The sequence below is a fragment of the Cygnus olor genome, chromosome 20, assembly GCF_009769625.2.
Source record: "Cygnus olor isolate bCygOlo1 chromosome 20, bCygOlo1.pri.v2, whole genome shotgun sequence".
Taxonomy (NCBI): Eukaryota; Metazoa; Chordata; class Aves; order Anseriformes; family Anatidae; genus Cygnus; species Cygnus olor.
Window position 1 is genome coordinate 4,138,538 of NC_049188.1, and position 18,946 is coordinate 4,157,483.

At 49.0% G+C, this 18,946-nt stretch overlaps 3 protein-coding genes across 3 annotated transcripts; 2 read left to right on the plus strand and 1 right to left on the minus strand.

Annotated features, from left to right (window-relative positions):
* The first annotated feature begins 704 nt into the window (after window positions 1-704).
* On the plus strand, window positions 705-4,957 carry LOC121058039 (complement C1q binding protein). The gene is made up of 6 exons (XM_040532977.1): window positions 705-972; window positions 1,115-1,265; window positions 1,530-1,617; window positions 2,171-2,266; window positions 3,152-3,274; window positions 4,517-4,957. Exons 1-6 carry the CDS (start codon window positions 720-722, stop codon window positions 4,664-4,666), a joined length of 861 nt encoding a protein of 286 aa, XP_040388911.1. The 5' UTR covers window positions 705-719; the 3' UTR covers window positions 4,667-4,957.
* A 1,614-nt stretch (window positions 4,958-6,571) lies between these two features.
* On the minus strand, window positions 6,572-8,892 carry RPAIN (RPA interacting protein). Its single transcript, XM_040532928.1, has 7 exons — window positions 8,809-8,892; window positions 8,544-8,711; window positions 8,187-8,310; window positions 7,560-7,674; window positions 7,325-7,388; window positions 7,080-7,214; window positions 6,572-6,616 (listed from the first exon to the last, which is right to left on the minus strand). The coding sequence occupies exons 1-7, from the start codon at window positions 8,890-8,892 to the stop codon at window positions 6,572-6,574; spliced, it is 735 nt and encodes a 244-aa protein (XP_040388862.1).
* Window positions 8,893-9,023: 131 nt separating this feature from the next.
* Window positions 9,024-18,920, plus strand: NUP88 (nucleoporin 88). The gene is made up of 17 exons (XM_040532974.1): window positions 9,024-9,300; window positions 10,071-10,240; window positions 10,399-10,524; window positions 10,691-10,777; window positions 11,356-11,532; window positions 11,854-12,037; window positions 12,453-12,603; window positions 13,631-13,729; window positions 13,888-13,978; window positions 14,965-15,066; window positions 15,678-15,836; window positions 16,264-16,389; window positions 16,873-16,938; window positions 17,156-17,236; window positions 17,584-17,710; window positions 18,180-18,298; window positions 18,694-18,920. Exons 1-17 carry the CDS (start codon window positions 9,043-9,045, stop codon window positions 18,755-18,757), a joined length of 2,187 nt encoding a protein of 728 aa, XP_040388908.1. The 5' UTR covers window positions 9,024-9,042; the 3' UTR covers window positions 18,758-18,920.
* Window positions 18,921-18,946: the final 26 nt, after the last annotated feature.

Sequence of the window (18,946 nt, forward strand, 5' to 3'; positions counted from 1 at the left end):
CCTGCCCCTGTGATAGACGACAAGAATGTTTGTTCATTATTTTGCTACATTAAAGGAATGGAGTTATTCGAACAGTGGCTGGAATGCTGAGACATCTCCCAGAGACAGGATATCTCAGGTCCATGGCGGAGAGAACATTGTGTAAATAGTAGGTTGCTAAATCGGTAACGTACTCCCCTGTCTCAAGGACTGATATAACCGAATAAGGAAGAGAGAGGAGGATGGCATCCGTGCGACCACCAGAGGGACAGAGACGACAGGGACGAGACGACCCCCTAGCAACAACTGACGCAGCTGTCACGGAACCCGGAAGAGCTTGATGATAAAAGGGGGAAGGCGCGCGCCGCTTGGAGGAGCACGAGTTCCCCCGGCCGCCCAGCGCTGTTTTGCTTGCTGATCGCTTACTCAATAAATTGACTGACTTAATTCAAAATTTTTTCCGACTAAGAGTAATTTATAACAGCCCCGTCCTTGCTTCCCAGTGACAGCAGCAGCGCCCTGCCCTCACTGTGGTGTTCATTTGTTTGTTTTCGGTTTGCTCATTCGTTCCTGTGGTGTTTTTTTGTGGTGCTTTTAAATTTTTTTCCTCCTCCCGCCCGATCCGCCGGGGGCGGTCTCGAACCCTCGGCGCCGCTTCCAGTTCCGGCGCGCTGGGGCCGAGCCGTTCCGGGGCCGCCTCCGCCTCCCTTCCCTCCCTCACGGCGGCTCCGCTCCCCGCCATGCTGCTCGCACGGGCCCTGCGCGCCGCCGCCGCCGCCATCCCCGCTCCTCGCCCGCTGCTGCCGCCGCCGCCCCGCCGCCGCCTCGTGTCCGCCCTCCCGCCCCGCGCCCCCCCGCCCGGCCCCGCGCTGCAGCCCCCGGCCCGCTCCCTCTGGCAGCTGGGGGGCGGCGGGGGCCGGGCCGCGCTGCTCCGCCCGCGGCGGGGCTCGGCCGGCGGCGTCTCCTGCGGCTGCGGCGGCCTCCACACGGAGGGTGAGGGGGGAAAGGGACCGGGGGGACAGCGGGGGGACACCGGGGGGGGCGGACACGTGCCCGGGCTGCACGTGGAGGGGGGAAGGGGGGGGTCCCGGGGCTGTCGCCTGCCGGTGACGTTTCCCCCCCGTCCCGTTGGCAGGGGACAAAGCCTTCGCGCAGTTCCTGGCGGATGAGATCAAGGAGGAGAAGAAGATCCAGAAGCACAAGGCGCTGCCCAAGGTGTCCGGCGGCTGGGAGCTGGAGGTGCACGGCACGGAGGCCAAGCTGCTCCGGAAGGTGGCCGGCGAGAGGTGAGCGCCGCGGCCTGCCCCCATCCGCCCCCATCCGTTCCTCCTGCCCTAAAACCAGCAAATTCGGTCTAATAAAACCTGAAAAATGCTCACAAGAACAATCAGAGTCCGCTTCGTTAGGGTGTGTCTCTCTGCAGTACAGCCTTGTTCAGGGCATGCAGATTCGTCAGCACTAATTCTGTGCCTGAGGCAAACGTTTTAAATAAGAGAAGCGCAATTGGTGTGTGTGTGTGTGTAAAGTCTTTACTGTTGTTTCTTTTGAAGGATAACGGTTACGTTCAACATCAACAACAGCATTCCACCCTCGGTTGATGAAGAAACACAAGAAGATCAGAAACCCGATGAGCAGGAGGTAAAGTTATGTCTTGGTGGGAGCTTTTGTGATGGGTACGAGCACAGGGGGAAAGCAGAACACTGGAAGGTAGAACAGAAGGAAGGGTAGAACTAGGAGGTAGAACACTAGGAAGTGTTATGTTCCCCCCCCGCCCCCCCCGCACACTTGATATTTGGGAGTATCAAGTTGCAAAACGCAGACTTTTTTCCAGTGGCCCTTGCACGGTGGTGTTGGGCAGAAGGGTCCCAGTCTGGTTTAATAAGACTTGTAGTCAAAGTACTGCTAAAAACTGTAAAGGAGCGATGGAATTTGAGGCTGGTGGCTTGATCTGCAGTGTCTGGTGCTGAGCGAGCACTGTGACCAGTGACTTCTCCCGCTGTGACCAGATGAGGAGCAGAGAAAGAGCTGAGAGACCTCGGGGAGGGGAGGCTGTGCAGGTCCGTCCAGAGGCTGGGGAAGGAGGCTGAAGGGACGTCAGGAAGGGGGCGATGCGCGGCAGCGCTGGGCTGGGCTGCGGTCACTTGGGCTCGTGTTCAGACTCCAGTGCTGATGCAACTTTTTTCTTATTTAGCCTGATATTACATCAACTCCGAACTTTGTTGTGGAAGTAGTTAAAGACGATACAAAACAGACCCTTGTTCTTGACTGCCATTATCCCGAAGATGAGGTGAGTGTCGAGCTGGTCCTGTGTAGCCAGCTTTGGCTTGTGGCTCACTGCATGGGCATTTCCTGCTTTTTACTGCAGTGTAATTAATTGTGCCACTGTTGGGTCTAACTGCTGGTTATAGTCTCTTGGTTTCCTGAATCTGCAGAAAATGCAGTTTCCTTTTACCTGTTTTTTAACTCAGAGGCTTTATCTTTGCAAGGATAAACTCTGGGGAGATGTTCCATTGCATTCCTTATGTCCTGACCTGGCTTTCTGATCAGCTGCTTGTAGGCCAGCTTATTGAGTGAAATTAGAGAAGGGAGGCATGGCTGCTTTAACGGAGTGACACTTCGAGAGGGGTAAACAAGAACAGCCCAGACGAGATAGATTTAATACAACGCAGCAGTAACTTGCAAATCTTACTGGTACGAGGCATCATCGCAAAGAGATGCAGAGATTTGAAAAGAGGGAGGGAGGAAGGGATAAAATTGAATTGAGAACTTGGCTTCAGGCTGATCTCTGTGGTTTATTTTGTAAACCTGAACAGATCTCTTGTGCAAGCAGTGTTAGCTGACAAAGGCTAGACAAACTTCTGAAGACAGATTTAGAACCATGCAGAAGAGACTTGTACATCTCTGTATAGGTCGGGCTGCTGGTTTTCCTCAGGTCTCTCTGGCAGCAGCAGCTGGCAGGCTGACCTCCTGTGGGATTTCCTGTGTTCTCGGGCACGTGTGTGCTCGTCCTCAGGCACACGCTGAGGGCAGAGGAGCAGCTTTAGTACCGGTCTTGAGGTTTTGCCTGGTTTTGCCTGAAGTGTCGTCGTATTTCTAGGCTTCAGGATAGAACGGCTGATGGTGCCCTGTAATTAGAGCTAATGAATGTCTTGCATCTCATTTCCTGTTTCAGGTTGGGCATGAGGGAGAGGAGGAAAGCGACATCTTCACAATCAGGGAGGTCAGCTTTCAGCCCACTGGAGAAGCAGATTGGAAGGACACCAATTACACCCTCAATACAGATTCCCTTGACTGGGTAAGTGCTGCTGACATGGCCGTAGGCTGCAGGGGGCACTCCAGCTGCTCCCCGTTTGCTCCTGATTTACGAATGAGTCCTGGCCAGGATGTGTCACCCTGGAGATTCCCCTGCTTTCTCCCAGCGTGCCACGAGGCAGTAGTTCCGCTGCAAACTGAGGATTGTTAAGTGGTCCCAGCAGTCACACAGTGCTGGGACTGATATGCTGAAGCTAATTCTCTTCCAGGTTTTGTGAGCTGATGACTTCCTAGCAGTTGTAACACACTTTACAGGTGCTTTGACACTTGGTCAAATCTGCTTTCATCTATGACTTTAACAGTGTTGCTTACAGATACCAGGTGTAGATGTCTTTGTTTTCTAGGTTCTCCACGTATGATTTCATAGTAGTGACACTAAGAACTAACATCCAGCTATCTGGCATCTGCTTATCTGTTCGTAATGCCAGGCTTCCAAAAGGTTACAGCCGAGCTGGAGGCCATGTATCATATGATGAAAGCTTTACTCCTCGGGTGCATCTCTTTAGGAGGCATTCATATTCAAATTGGTCGGCGTGCTCTAGAATGTTCCACGCTGCCTTTTTCTCCTCTGTCTGACTTGAGACAGCAAATTAATTTAGAAATCTGTATGATTTACTGTCTACTCAGATTGCAGAAGTCCAAAAGGAATCATTTGCTCGCTGTCACTGGTCTGTTTAAAGGCAGTGTGACAGGAGTTAGTTAGCACTGCACCAAGCAGCAGCTCTTGTGAGGAGCGAGGGGGGGAACACACAAGCATCAAGGTGCTGCAGTTGCAATAGTTAAGGAGGATTAAAACCAGGAAAAAACGCTGATGGTAAAAGATTTGGTCTCTCAAACCAACCATCAGATACTACCCTTTCCAGATACTGCTAAAACACTTTACTCCCAAGGCCCCTACGTTATGCGGATGGGAGAGGCAGAGCTTGGTACGCGTTGCCTTTGACAGCCTTTATCTCCTGGCCCTGCAGGCCGTTTATCAACTCCAGGGCACAGCCTGTGCATGCTGCTGGGTTTGGGTTTATACACCCAAGTCTCGATGACCTGTGCCCTGTCCCCTTCCTCCAGGCCCCTCGCCCTGCTGAGGAGGGGATGGGGAGGTGCAGAGGTCTCCCGAGGGAGGCAGCCTGATCATCCTGCGAGAGATGCCAACTGCCACGGGGCATCCCAAAAGCAACCCCTATCCAGGTGTGCTCTGCTAAGGACATTTTCTGTCAACCTCCTGCAGGCTCTGTACGATCACTTAATGGATTTCCTGGCTGATCGAGGAGTGGACAACACGTTTGCTGATGAGTTAATTGAGCTCAGCACTGCGCTGGAACACCAGGAGTACATTAAATTCCTGGAAGACCTTAAAAGCTTTGTCAAATGTCAGTAAGTTAGGCTAGGAAACTAATCTTCAGCTGTGGGCATTACACTGCAGTGCTCCAGCCAGCAATACCCAAATGTATCTTCTCGACAGCTATGGAGAGTAAGTACCTTTGAGTTTGGAAGTGCGCATCATGGGAGAGGGAGGAATCTCACTTGTATTTTGGGTTTTGTATTTATGTTGCTGCCCAGATCAAGTTCTCAAACATTACTGTGTAGAATTGCCTCACCCTGCCTGGTGGTTTTCATACAATTAAGAACGAATGTGAAGAATAAAGTCTGTTCAATGAGTCACTGAAAACGGGTGGTCTCTCTTCTTCGTGCTGACCAGAGGGTTGCCATAACAATGATGTTTGGGTGTCCAGGAGGGTGACGGTGTTAGTAAAGCTTTCTGCAGAGCTGGTGCTGCAGAGCTGGTGTGTGCTGTCCCAGTTTTCTCCAGGGAGAGCTATTCCAGCACCTTCAAACACACAGCATGCCTTTCTGTCAGCATAGTTGTGGCTGTAGGAGGAATTTTGCTGGCCAGGCTGTGTAAATTATGTTTGTGAATCTCATTTGTGGCAGGTTGTGGTAGTAGGGTATGACTGAAGTCTTGGCTGCCTGCGCTGTAGAGTAGTATTCAGTCTCTCAGACACTGACTTTGAGTTGTTTCAAATAGGAAAGTGCTGCGCTAACCTATTGTATTAGTATTAATACATCTGCTTCAGAAAAATACCACAGGGAGTTTGGAACGCTTCAGTTCCAGCAGAATGATTCAAATTCTGTGGCTGCTAATGGCAAAAGCATTGCTGCAGGGCAGCAGCTGTGGCCTTCTGCTCAAACTGGTGTCTCCAGTTGTTGCCTCGAGGTCACAGTAAGTCCTGCTGGCAGAGCAGAAGAACTGCAGAAGGTGCTCTGCCACATTTGGGAACTGCACGCCGGCTGGCAGTGCATTAAAGAGCTGCTTCTAATTAAGCTTGAGCACATCCATGAACAGAACGATAAGAAGAGACTGTCAGAACACCTACTGTCACCTGACTTGTACCTCTCCATGGGTTGTTTCTTGTTAATTTTATCCAGGATTAGGCTGGAATTGTGTAACTCAGCTGGTAAGGCTCAGCAGAGTTGTGCAGGAGGCGCAGGAAGAAGGAGGGGTAGGGTTAGGCTGCCTTACTGCTGCCTCAGCTTAACCTAACTGTGGCTGAATGAGAAACAAGTTTCTGGTAACTGTTTATAAAGGCCTGGGCAGTACCTGACTGAGCCCCTTGGATGTAGGAGCAGGGTTCTGTCCAGGCTGTGATATTGGGAGGTGATTCTGCCCCCTGCTCTGCTCCTGTGAGACCCGCCCCAGCAGAAGCACTGCATTCCACTGCCCCACAAGGAGCTGCTGGAGCAAGGCCAGGGGAGGGCACAAGGCTGGTCAGCAGTCTCCTATGGAGAGGGGCTGGGAGCTGGGGTTGGTCTGCCTGGAGAAGAGAGGGCTTCATGACCTTAGAGCAGCCTCCCAGGATCTAAAGGGGGCTACGGGAGAGGTGGGGGAGGTTCTTTATCAGGAAGCCTTTAAACTGGAAGAGGGGAGACTTAAGGAAGAAGTTCTTTCCTATGAGGGTGGTGGGGCTGTGAGCAACTTGGTCTAGGGGAAGGTGTCCCTGCCTGCAGCAGAGGGCTGGAACTAAACATCCCTTTAAGGTCCCTTCCAAGTGCTGTCATTGACTAAAAACCAAAGTTAAAGTCCAGCGCAAGCTGTGAAATCACTGATAAAAACACCATTGTTAAAAACAACAAGAAGCCTGAAAATAAGTTAAGTATATTTATTATAAAACCTGTGCTGTGCCATCAAAAGTGCAGGTTAAGGCAGTACTACTGCCACGTTAAGTTTTGACACAGCACATACAAGTGTATACGTTAAGGGATAGTAGCAGCTGTGAGTGGGTTTTTAATCTTGAAGTCCTTCCAGTGAAAAAGCAGCAGCTGAAACAGCCTACAGGAGAACCGTCCAGGAGTCACAGACCTTTACAAAAGGTAAGGTTAAGTTGAACAGACAAGCTATGGTAGTGTTCAAAGCCAGTTATTGATGTTCAAAACTGTTTGAAATGCTCTGCTCCTAACCTGTACCCCCCATGCAGGTACACAGTGTGCACAAGTAGGCTTGCGCAGGGATTCAACTTAAGCAGCAGAGCTGTAAGAACTTGTGAGCTTGAGCTAGAGGGAGCCTTGAAAGATTCCCTAATTCAGCAGGGAAGGTAAGCTGGGACAGTCAGCTCTTTCTTTTACAGTTACTGGTGGTCACAAGTAAAACCACTTCCACAAAGTTTAAGCTGGGGGGGGGGGGGGGACAGCAACACAAGCCCCGGGATCCATGGACTTGTGGATGCCCACATGATCAAGAAATGGATCCAGGCAGAAAGACTTGGTGTCAGACAGGATCCCGATACTTGACTCACCGGACAGGTCATGAGGAGACTTGTTTCCTCCTCCATCCCACCCGTAACTGTGAACTCTGGGTTGTGAAAGCACCTGTAGCTGTGTTCTGTTAAAGTGTTTTCTAGAAGTGCCCGAAGCTTCTGTTCTGTCATACCCTGAGAAAAATTGGGTTAAAAAGAAATTTTACACGTAAGTTCTTGTCTGTAGCTTACTTAAAGCTGCCTCTTCACAGCAGACTTAAGACATCACTCACAGCACAGCTTACCTGTGTAAGGATGTACAAGCCACACTGGCAGAAAACTGAGTGACAGCTCACAGTCAGGGTGTTCCTAGAAAGAGCGTACAATGAGCACCTGAACAGCCAGAACATTGCTCGTTTTTCTGTTTTGTTGAAATTCACACCAACAGCAGCCTGTTTGCCTACTGCTTTTGCCTGTTTCTGAGCACGAACTGCTGTAAGAGAGCGGAGAATTTTGTTCCAGTGCTGAGGGCTTTCTTACTTTCTGCACACCGGGCAGATGATCTTGTTGCTGGCATCCAAGCCATCAAGCATTGCATTGAGACATTCTTCGTCAAACTGCAGGCTTTGCTCGTATTCTTCTATAACCAGTTGTTCTGAAAGATATATATGCATATATATCCTCAGGTATCTGTTACAAGCTCAATACAGCATTGAGGCATACACGTAGCTGCTGGCTGGATGCAGGCACTAGTTTCTAACTTTTCTTTCTTTGAAGCAGATTTTTATGTTTGAGGAAGCTGTTGCTGTTAATTTTTTTTTCATATGGTTCGTCCTTTATCTGATCTCAACTGGGTGACTTTAACACTTTCCAGCCACCACTTTAGAAATATTCTGAGTTTATTTATACAGATGCCTACAGTTCCCAACCACCACAGTGCTGTCTCTGCTAGCCTCTTGATAGTTTCTCACAGACACCTTAAAATGCCACGTAACTCTTAGAACTCTCCAACAGGGTTTCAGTGCATTAGAGAGGCTACAGAGACTTCTAAGGAGGCTCTTCCCCTCTGTCACGTGGTCTATGAGAACCGAGAAGTGCAGTCACAGGAGCTACTAGAAAGGAGTAATGCAATTCAAACAGGAGCCAGAAGACGTGCTGAGAAGTTACCTTGCAAGATCAACTCCTGTTGGATTTCATCCAGCACAGCTAGCTCACGGGGGTCCTCTAGCATCTGAAAGGCACAGCAGTCAGCAGTTGTCCCGTAGCAGCTACGTTCTCCCATGACTTCCACCTGTTACGGTAGCGCAAATCCATTCTGCTCAGTTTTCCGGTTGGTAAGCCTCTTTATTTGCACGGACGTGCACTGGGGAAAGCCAGACACACCGCAATCCTCCCGCAGCGGGCCTGGAGCAGCCCCCCCAGCTCAGCGCCCTGCGGGAGGCGGCTCCGGCCCCACTGGGGCAAGGTCGGGAGAAGCCGGAGGAGGCCGGGAGGGGGGTCCCGAGAGGGGCCCCGAGCACTGACCTGCGCCGCGTCGCCTCGCCGCGCTGCCTGCAGGCTGTGCCACTCCAGCTCCATCACCTCCGGCACCAGCAGCGCTCCCGGCCCCGTGCCGCCCCCGTGCCCGGCCCCGGCCCGCCGGTACCGCTCCAGCAGCTTGGCGCGGCCGCTCCTCAGCCTCTCGGCGCAGCGCTGCGGGGGGAGCGGAGCGCAGGGGGCGCGTCAGGCAGCGCCCGAGGGACCCGGGAGCGCGGGGAGGGGTCGCGGGGTGCCCGTGGCGCTCACCCACCCGGCGGTACACCTCCTTCCACGGCGGCGCGGCCAGGCCCGGCGCCTTGTACAGCGCGCGGTGCCCGCGCAGCGGCTCCTCCATCGCCGCCCGCCTCGCTCTGCCCGCCGCCGCGCGGCACGCCGGGACTTGTAGTCCGGAGCGGCGGTGCGCGATGACGTCGCGAGGCGCGGCGGCGGCGCCGATTGGCCGCGGGGGAAGGGGAGGGAGGCTGCGTGCGCGCGGCGCGGGGCGATGGCGGCCGAGTGGGGCCCGGCGGAGCAGTGGCGCGCGGCCCTGCCGCAGCACGCCGTGCTCGGACGCCTCCGCGAGCGCGCGGCCGCCGCCGCCGGCCCCTCGCGGCCCGGGGCCGGTCCGAGGGCGGCGCTGAGCCGCAACCTGCTGCTGGGCCTGGACGGGGACCTGCTGCTGTGGGATGGCGAGAGCGGCGCCCTGCACGCCATCAGCCTCCGCCGCCTCGGCGGCCCCGAGCCGGGGTTGGGCCATTACCAGGTGGGGATGGGGTGGGGGGGGCTTGGGGTGCGGGGGGGGGGTGTCCGTGAGGTGCCTGTGGGGGTCCCTGAGGTGGGGGGGATCGTTGGGGGGGTCCGTGAGGTGGGGGGGGTGGCTTGAGGTGGGGAGGGGGCTCGAGGGGTCCGTGAGGTTGGGGAGGGGGGGGGGGTCCGTGAGGTGTGGGGGGGATTTTGAGGCGGGGAGGGGGCTTGAGGGGTCTGTGGGGCAGGGGGTGGCTTGAAGTGCGTGTGGGGAGGGGTCTGTGAGGCACAGAGGGGGTCCTTGAGGCGGGGGGGGGGTGTCCGTGGGGCTGGGAGGGGTACTTGGGGTTGCCAGGGGAGAGGGGTTCTGTGAGGGGGGGGGGGGGGGGGAGCTTGCGGCAGGGAGGGGGCTTGAGGGGTCCATGAGGTGGGAAGAGGGGCCGTGAGGCTGAAGGGGTGGGTTTTTGAGGTGGGGAGCAGGTCCATGAGTTGGGGGGGGGACTTGAGGCAGGGTGAGGGGGGGCTTTGAGTTGAGTGTGGGGGCAGCTCCGTGGGGCAGGGGTGGTCGGTGAGATGAGGAGGTTGTCCGTGAGGTGGGCACCCCCCAGCACTGGCAGATTCCCCAGCCCTGACTGAGTGACTGACCCTCCCAGCCCTGACTGACAGACAACCCCACCTAGCACAGACCACCTCTCGTGGCACTGACAGTGCTCCCCACAGCACTAACAGACCCCCCAGCACTGACCACCCACCCCTCCGGCACTAACTGACCCCTCCTTCTCTTGTCAGACGCTGCTGTGCATAAACCCGCCGCTGTTCGAGGTGTACCAGACGCTGCTGAGCCCCACGCAGCACCACGTGGCGCTCGTCGGCACCAAGGGGCTCACGGCCCTGGAGCTGCCCAAGCGCTGGGGCAAGAACTCCGAGTTCGAGGGTGGGAAGGCGACGGTGAACTGCAGGTGGGTCGGCGTCGGCTGGCAGCACAACGCTGGGAGGGCCCAGCTTTAACACCCAGCGCTAACACTGACGGAGCCTTTTGGTTCTCCTCCCAGCCCCTCTTGCCCCCACCCAAAGAGGTAACTCTTGTCGCTAGGCCTGTTTCTGCTCTGTGTTTCAGCACCATTCCCATCGCTGAAAGGTTCTTCACAAGCTCGACGTCTCTGACTTTGAAGCACGCCGCGTGGTATCCCTGCGAGACGCTGGAGCCCCACATTGTGCTCTTGACTTCAGATAACACGATAAGGTAAAACCTGCTTGTGTTCTCCTTTGGGGCGTGCCTGATTTTTCGCTAGGTATTTGTGCTTTGTCCTTCTTACAAGAATCAGCAATGTAAGATAGGATGGGAGGAATTTCTGGCCGATATCAGTTGGTGTTCCTGCATGACCATTACTGCTGTTTCTTTCCTCTAGGATTTACAGCCTGAAGGTACCTCAGACGCCCATCAAAGTGATTACTCTTTCAGATTCAGAGGAGGAGACTCTTACAATCAACAAAGGGTTTGTGTGGCTTCTTGCATTTTGACATGCTTTTGACAGAATAAGCTCTGCATTCTCAGTCATGTTTTTAACGAGTGATAAATCCACCTTAAATTCTGTTATGAATTTTCTCATGACTTACTGGTCACAGACTTCTTCTGTGCTAGAACTTCTTCCTAGCACAGTAGCTGCACTATTTTTTTTTCCTGATCTTTCTAAAAGAGGGAACAAACTGTACAGTTAGTGTTTGTTAGAACAGTCATTTGAAAAATAGGCATTATCTTTAAGGATTAAGAAGGGCTTTTTGAGTGGGGAGTGCAGAAAACAGATTATCTTTTTATTTTCTCCTTGGCCTAATTGAGAGGGAGAAACTTGAGGGCCTCTTACTCAGTGAAACTGTGCTGGCTGGTGGGTGCATTTCAGAAATGAGGCCTTTTAAGAAGGACGTTACCTGCATGCTTTTGCTGCTGAATGCAGCATATATCAAAGGACTGATGGACAGGTGCTCAGAAGTAATTCAACCTACGGGTGGACCTAGCTAAACACTTGTGTTCTCACAGTCGTTGCTGACTCTAGGTTTTGTTCTGACCTGTCCCTAGGAGAGCCTACACAGCGTCACTGGGAGAGACTGCGGTGGCGTTTGACTTTGGCCCGCTGGTGCCAGTCCCAAAGAATGTACTTGGACAGCGAGGGCGCGACGAAGTGCTGGCTTACCCGCTGTACATCTTATATGAAAATGGAGAGACGTTCCTCACGTATATCAGCCTGATACAGAGGTAGGCTTAGATTCATCCTTGTGTTTCATGGGGTGCCTGTACGTTTGTACATTTGGCTGGAGAGCCATCTCTTCACCTGGCTGGGACTCTGTTAATGGATGCTGGGCTGATTTTTCTTGTATTCCAATCTGTTTCATTTCTTTGTGGCAGTGCTAGTAGACATAACTCCAAGAACAGTGTGTTAGAACTCCAAACCATCACGTTTGTTCTTTTTTTTTAATCATCCTTATTCTATAGTTGTTATTCAGCAGACTCCTGCAGGCAGCCGTGGGGAACTCTCCTTCTACACCGAGTGTTGTGAGCACATCTTCTTTATTCCAGCACTGGAAATCTTGGCAAGCTGCTCGGCCCTTTGCCCATGCACCCTGCTGCAGAAGATAATTACGGCTATGATGCCTGTGCTGTCCTTTGCCTGCCTTGTGTTCCAAACATCCTGGTGATTGCCACTGAATCGGGAATGCTTTATCACTGTGTGGTACTGGATGCAGAAGAGGATGATGAGCAGGTACCTTGTCTCGTTCGTTTTGCTTCCTCAGTCACAGTTCAAGACAGCAGTGAATGCCTCGCAGTGAATGCCAAGTGCCAAAGCTGTGTTCTTCTATAACCAAGTAGTGAGTCCTCCTCCTACTCCAGCCAGTCCCCGTGATCCTCTTTCGCTTTTGTTTTAAATGTTGCTTGTGTGTATCCTGCAGGTATAGCAGTTTTTAATCAAACTTGCTATGAGCTGTTTTAAAGAGGATCTTCTGAAGAAACCACGTGTCAGAGAGAAGCTTTTTAAGTGGAAGAACATAAGGGGACTTAAACTAAGTTCTGTAGCGATTAATACACGTGCCTATATTATGTAACACTTTCCTACTGCTATTTGTGTTGGTATTTCTATTTAAGTGCTGACTCATAGAAGAAATTAATGCTCTTTACAGTCAGAAAAGTCATGGGACCCAAGATCTGATCTTATTCCTTCCCTGTACGTGTTTGAATGTGTTGAGCTGGAACTTGCACTGAAACTGGCATCAGGAGATGAGGAAGAGCCTTTGGAGTCTGATTTCTCTTGCCCAATCAAACTGCATCAAGGTAGGGTGGTGGTTCAGGTTGTTGTCTTTTACTTGCTTTATTTCATGAATTTAGGATCAAGTTATTTTAAAATTACTGTTGGTCTCAAACAGCAGCATTAGAATAAGCATTTGCATGATGTCTTCAATAAAGCTGTGGAAAATCTGCAGGGTAAAAGGGAAGTTGCCATAAAAGAATTTAGGAACTGCTGAACCTTGCTTCTGAAGTAGGTGTGAGCATTCAGTACCTATTACCACCATTTGGGTTTTTTGGTATCATTTTTATTAACCACTTGCTGTATTCAAATGAATGGCAGAAAGGTAACTGGTGTTTCATCATCCTTCCCGATGTAAAGTGTATCTACAAGGGGGCGTGTGCTTCTCCACAGATGTGCGAAAAGCCATTTGGTAGATTTGTGTTTCGTAAATAGGACCTGGTAGAGTATGGCAAATATTGCAGATCACTAAAAGAAAGAGCAAGGCTGGGACGCGCTTTATTGTTTACTCACGGGCGGATTATTGATGTTTACAAAATACTGAATTATTTCAGCTGTGGATTAGAAAGCTGAAGTTGTTGCACCTGTGCTGATCTATGCGTGTAAGCAAGTGATATACCGGTGAGGATGGATCCTGAAGGAAGAGTTGGTGTCTGTTTATCAGCCTATCATGTGGGGCAGGAGGTTGGGTAGGACAAAGGGTTGGGGTCTTTCTGAACAAGAAGCTTGTCTGAAAGCTGGTCGGCTGCCATTGACTGATCTTCCCTTGATAGTCTGCTGGATAGAGACAGATGTCGTGTAATACAAGTAGTTCTAAACAATGCACGAGGAGTTAGTAACAGGCGTTGCAAGTGTAATTGATTTATATGCAGAATTCTAATAATGCAGCTGATGCACCTAGCTCATTTTGTGGATAGGTGCTAGTCAGTACTTGCAACGAGATGTTAATGCTGACTGGACAGTAGGTCAATACACATGTTCAACAGTGCACAGCTGCAGAATGAGATTTTCTTCGTTCAGTGCCATTCGCTACATTTGCTGTTTAAATTTCAGATCCAAAATGTCCCTCTAGATACCACTGCACACATGAAGCTGGTGTCCATAGCGTGGGGTTGACGTGGATCAACAAACTGCACAAATTCCTTGGTTCAGGTGAGTGGCGAGACTGTTGCACATAGAGGAAAGGGGGAAAGGGATTACTGTCTGAACAGCTATGTTTTGGTAGTAACAAGCTGGGGAACGTGTGAGTAATAGTGAGAATACCTTATCCTGCACAGTGGATGTGTGCATTCTGACAAATCTCTTTGCAGATGAAGAAGATAAAGACAGTTTACAGGAGCTGGGCGCAGAACAGAAGTGCTTTGTTGAACACATTCTTTGTACAAAACCATTGCCATGCAGGTAAAAAAAACCCTTTCTGTTGCTTCCAAATCAGCGAGTTATTCTGGAAAAATATTTATGATTAGCCATCTGCTGCTGCATTCTTATCGTTAAAAATAATGAAATCAGCTTAACAGAATTCAAATAAATATAAATAAGCATTTCATGTATCAGGATTCTTAATGCACAGTTAGGTACGTGAGCTAAATTTTTGTGTCTGAAAATTACCTGTCAGACCAGCAGAAACTTTCACTTCCATTTACCTATCCCAGTAAAACTCTGGGGCCTGATTAATCTAAGAGCCTTGAGCACCGATGTGTTCCTTTTACCCATGTTAAAAGACAAAGCTGTGCCTTGATAGAACAGCTTGGTTTTTTTTTAGCTCGTAAGGTACCCTAATCAGGGTTAAGAGGCATCGTTGGCTGGGCTGTGTGATACTTATGTTGGCTGTATCATCTCACTTTTATATGGCCTGATCACTTCTGTGGAATGCTATGTATTAAACATATTGAAAATACAAAAAAATACGCTATTAGTAGACATCAGTCATCTAATCTAAAGGGTTCCCTAAGTTAGTACAGGTGGCAAATATCCAGTGGTGTGAATTTCCACCTGAGGAAGTGACATTTAGAGCAGATGAGGTGGTACGCAGAGCACCTGTGTACCGGCAGAAGCAGTCTTTTCCTGAGGAAGTCTGTGCCCTGCACTAGAAGGGGGTGAAGTTTCCAGGGTCACGGCAGATTTTAGCTTCTGATTCACAGTTAAGTTGTACGGTGCTCCCTCTCTCAGGATGGATGAGTTTTTGCCTGGTAACATCTGACTCAGACTGCATGGTGCGAGAATTATTTTGCAGGACTCCTTCAGAAGAGTGGTTCTTAGCTTTGTGACATGTGTCTGGCTTAAGTTGATTGCTATAAATAGAAATCCTCCAAAAGAACTTGCACAACTTTCAGGAACAAAGAATGATTTTTTTTGAATGAGTAATGCTTGTGTGTTCTTCCCTTCAGGCAACCTGCTCCTATCAGAGGATTTTGGATAGTCTCTGACATCCTGGGGCCTACGATGATCTGCATCACAAATACCTATGAGTGTATTACAAGGCCGCTCTTGTACGTGGGTCTTAATTGGACCGAAGTCCATGACTGTCCTATAAAAAAGTCAGATTTTTTTTCCCCCATCTGTTCTTTTGATCCTTTCACCCTGGACTTCTGCGCAATGAAGCACAATGAAGTTTACCTGCTGAACGATCTCTGGCAGAGCACTTAAGTGTTCTCAGGGTAGTTGCTTAGTACTGATAAGGTGGTTAGAGGGGATATAACTAATCTGTATCGCTTTTAATGAGGGTTCAGACAAATATTACATTTTGACATCATTGTTGACTTTTTGTTCACTTTTATATGAGGATTCTGCAAATCTGAAACTCTTCAGAGATTGGGTCATGTTGCCGTTTGAATCCTTGCTTGCCTTGTTACTTTTTTACTTTTAAATAAGAAGATATTTGTGATTCTTGACCTTTTCAGCTATGACCAAAGATGTGGGGATTTGAGCTCCACCAGCCCTGTCTAAAGCTGGATTTATCACATAATTGAAATATTTCCGATTTGCTGCTGTAATACGTTAATCCCGCAGTGGATGAGTTCCTTACTTTGTTTTAACTACTGTTTAAACTCTGGTGCAGTGTAAGCCTTACGAGTGTTCTGTATTTGATGTCCTCTGGCAGAAGTACAGTCCATCCTGCATCCCCTCCTCTACTGTGTACCAGGGAAGACAAAGATGTTGCTGTTTCCCCTCTCCGGATCCTGGCTGACTCCCAGCACTCGTTTGAGAAGCACATCCGAAGCATCCTGCAGCGTAGTACTGCCAATCCCTTGCTCCTGAAGTAAGTAAAAACCATTTCCTAGGGAAGGTGAAGAGGGAGGACTCTTTAGGAACACCACGTGTTCATCATCAGCTCCTGACTGACCAGCAGTAACAGGGATGCAGCTCCTGCAGCAGACCTGTGCCTCTCTACAGACGTGGCATCACATAATGTAGCCCTTTAGGCTGGAAAGGGAATCACTTTGCTCAATGCTGGGCTAACTGCAGTGCTACATTAGGTTGTTCAGGGCTGTCCCATTGGGTTTTAAGCATCTTTAGATAGCTCGTGATTTCCTCCTTGGGAAAACTGCTTTATAGCAGAGGGATTTACTTGTGCCCCTCGTTTCCATATCTGAACCCCCAGAGCCCTTACTGTAAGTGCTCTAATTTAACCTTTCCAAGGAACAGGGAAGAGTAGGATTGCAAAAAAACCTCTCCTGTTTATTCAGATCTGCTGATAAAGACGCTGCTCCTCCCCCTGAAGAATGCCTTCAGCTTCTTAGCAGAGCCACACAAGTGTTCAGAGAAGAATATATACTGAAACAAGATTTGGCAAAAGAGGAAATTCAACAAAGGTAAGAAAAAATCCCTCATAAAAAGTGCTGTGCAGTGTCCTGGTGGAACGATGCCACTAAGTACCTAGCACTAAACCTCCTTTGCTGGACTAACCAGTATAACTGAGTAAAATGTGTTTAAAAAAAAAAAGTAAAAAGAGATGAACTACTGCTTTTTTGGTGTGGATGAAGGAAGTCAGTCTGTCTGTGCTTGGGCATGGCAGAGGAAATCTTTGACCTCAGCAAGAATCCTGACAAAGCTGCTAAAAGGAGAAATTGCATTAAACAAATCTCTGCTTTTTTCAATTATAGTTGTTGATTTATTTAAAGTTGGGCCAGAATGGAAGAGTTAGTTCTCAACACTGCCCCTGTCTCAGTGGCTTTAGGTCTCCCTTCTTCAAGGAGTATTGATTACTTCTGTGTTTTCTTTATGTGGCCTAAATACAGATTCACGTGGATTGTTGTTGCGGGTGGCTTGATTTTATGTATACATTTATTTTTAAGAGTGAAGCTGCTGTTGGGGCAGAAAAAGAAGCAACTAGAAGATCTGAATTACTGTCGAGAAGAAAAGTGAGTATAATCTGTCTACATCTGTCAAGTCAAAATCCAGAATGATGCAACTTCATGCAAAAGGGGCCCTGTATGAAATAATTATCTGAGAAGGGAAGGCAGTATGGCTTTAATTAGGCATTCCCCACTCCAGTTTTTTCAGGCTCTGTCTGTTTTTACATACAGACTAATTTACATGTAAATAAGAAATAAACAACCATTTCTCAATTGCATAAAGGAAAAGTTTGCGGGAAATGGCTGAACGGTTGGCTGACAAGTATGAGGAAGCTAAAGAGAAGCAAGAAGATATTATGAATAGGTGAGTGCAAACTACTCTGTTTCATCACAGATTACTTGCTGTTATGTATGTAAGTTTGCCAGCATGGCAGAAGAACAGAGTAGGCAGGACAGTGCCTCACTGGTTTGTTGCAAGTCTGGGCTGCTGAAATTCTCTTTGCTAAATGGTGACTTTCAGTACTGAGCCGCTTGTTGTTGAGAAATGCTGTGTGAGGCTAGCTGAAAGAGGAGAGTAGAGTCTTGAGCCTCTAAGACTTAGGAAGGATGACAAATGATGCTTCACAGGTAGTTGGAAGACTGTTGGTATCTGAGTGTAACTAGTCTAACAGATGAGTTAATTCAGCAACATTTCTTGCTTTATATATGAAGGATGAAGAAAGTACTTCGTAGTTTCCACTCTCAGCTTCCTGTTCTATCAGACAGTGAAAAAGATATGAAGAAGGAATTGCAGACAATACATGACCAGCTGCAGCACTTGAGCAATGCAATCAGACAGGTGAGATAATATATCTGGCTGGTAGGTTATCAATTACACTTCATTCACAATGATCGTGCTGAATTAGATGCAGTCCTTCTGCATAGAGCAGCTTCGTGCCTTCATTAAATTAGCAACATCATGCTAAAATAACTTCTGAACCGTATTACTAATACAGATAGAACCAACCTCTGGAACCCTGTGTAAACCCTAAGAAAGTCTCCACACCATTCCTCAGTCCTAGCACTAATTTTCTCTTCTTTGTAGAGTCAGGGAATCATTAAGGTTGGAAAAGACCTGCAAGACCATCTGGTCCAACCATCCTCCTACCCCCTTCCACTTTGTGGAAGAATGCAAAAGCAAGCTGATTTTAACCCAGACAGAATCAGAATTTACTGCAGTGTGACACCTCTGTAGCTACAACTTACTTTCACTCTGGCAGGCAGAACCAAGGCTGACTGCAGGTCTTCTTTTTGTGTGTGACTTCTAGGTTAAAATGAAGAAGGAATACCAGCAGAAAAAGATGGAAAAAGGTACTAGCCCACGAAAACCCAGCATCACCCTCAGTGCCTACCAGAGCAAGTGCATCCAAACCGTTCTGAAAGAAGAGTAAGTTAAAGCTTGGATTCTCCCGTAGAATTCAAGCCCTGGCACTTACGTAAGCTGTCCTAGTCAAGTTTGTAGGGTATAGTTTAACCTCGATGCATGGGGGCAGGGGGCTGACTGCTGCACCAGCTGCAGGTTGTAGAGATAGTCTAAAGCATAAAGCATGCCAGCTTATGACAGTGGCACTGGTCCATCTTACGCTACTACTAAACTAAATCTGCTTTTAAGCCTGCTTTTTGTCTGAGTATCTTGTGGCAGTCTGTACAAGGCCTGAAATTAACAAAATCACTTGCAAAAAGTGTTCCCATGCCCTGCTTCTACCACATAAATTATTTTTCTGACTGGTCTTGAACAAAAATGACTTACAGCTTTTTGACTTAAATTTATTTTTCTTGAAGGGGAGAACACATAAGGGAAATGGTAAAACAGATCAATGACATCAGAAGCCACGTGAACTTCTAACATGTCCATGAAGATGAACCTACAATGAAAAGTTGGATGAGCTTTAATTTTCTCTGGTAATTCCCCTTGTATAATTTAACATTTGTAAGATGGACAATATGCCTTTTCTTTATTATTTTGTAAAGATAACTATGAATTAAAATACTTTTGATAAGATTCCTTACATGCTGTGTTTTTTGCTTTTCTCCT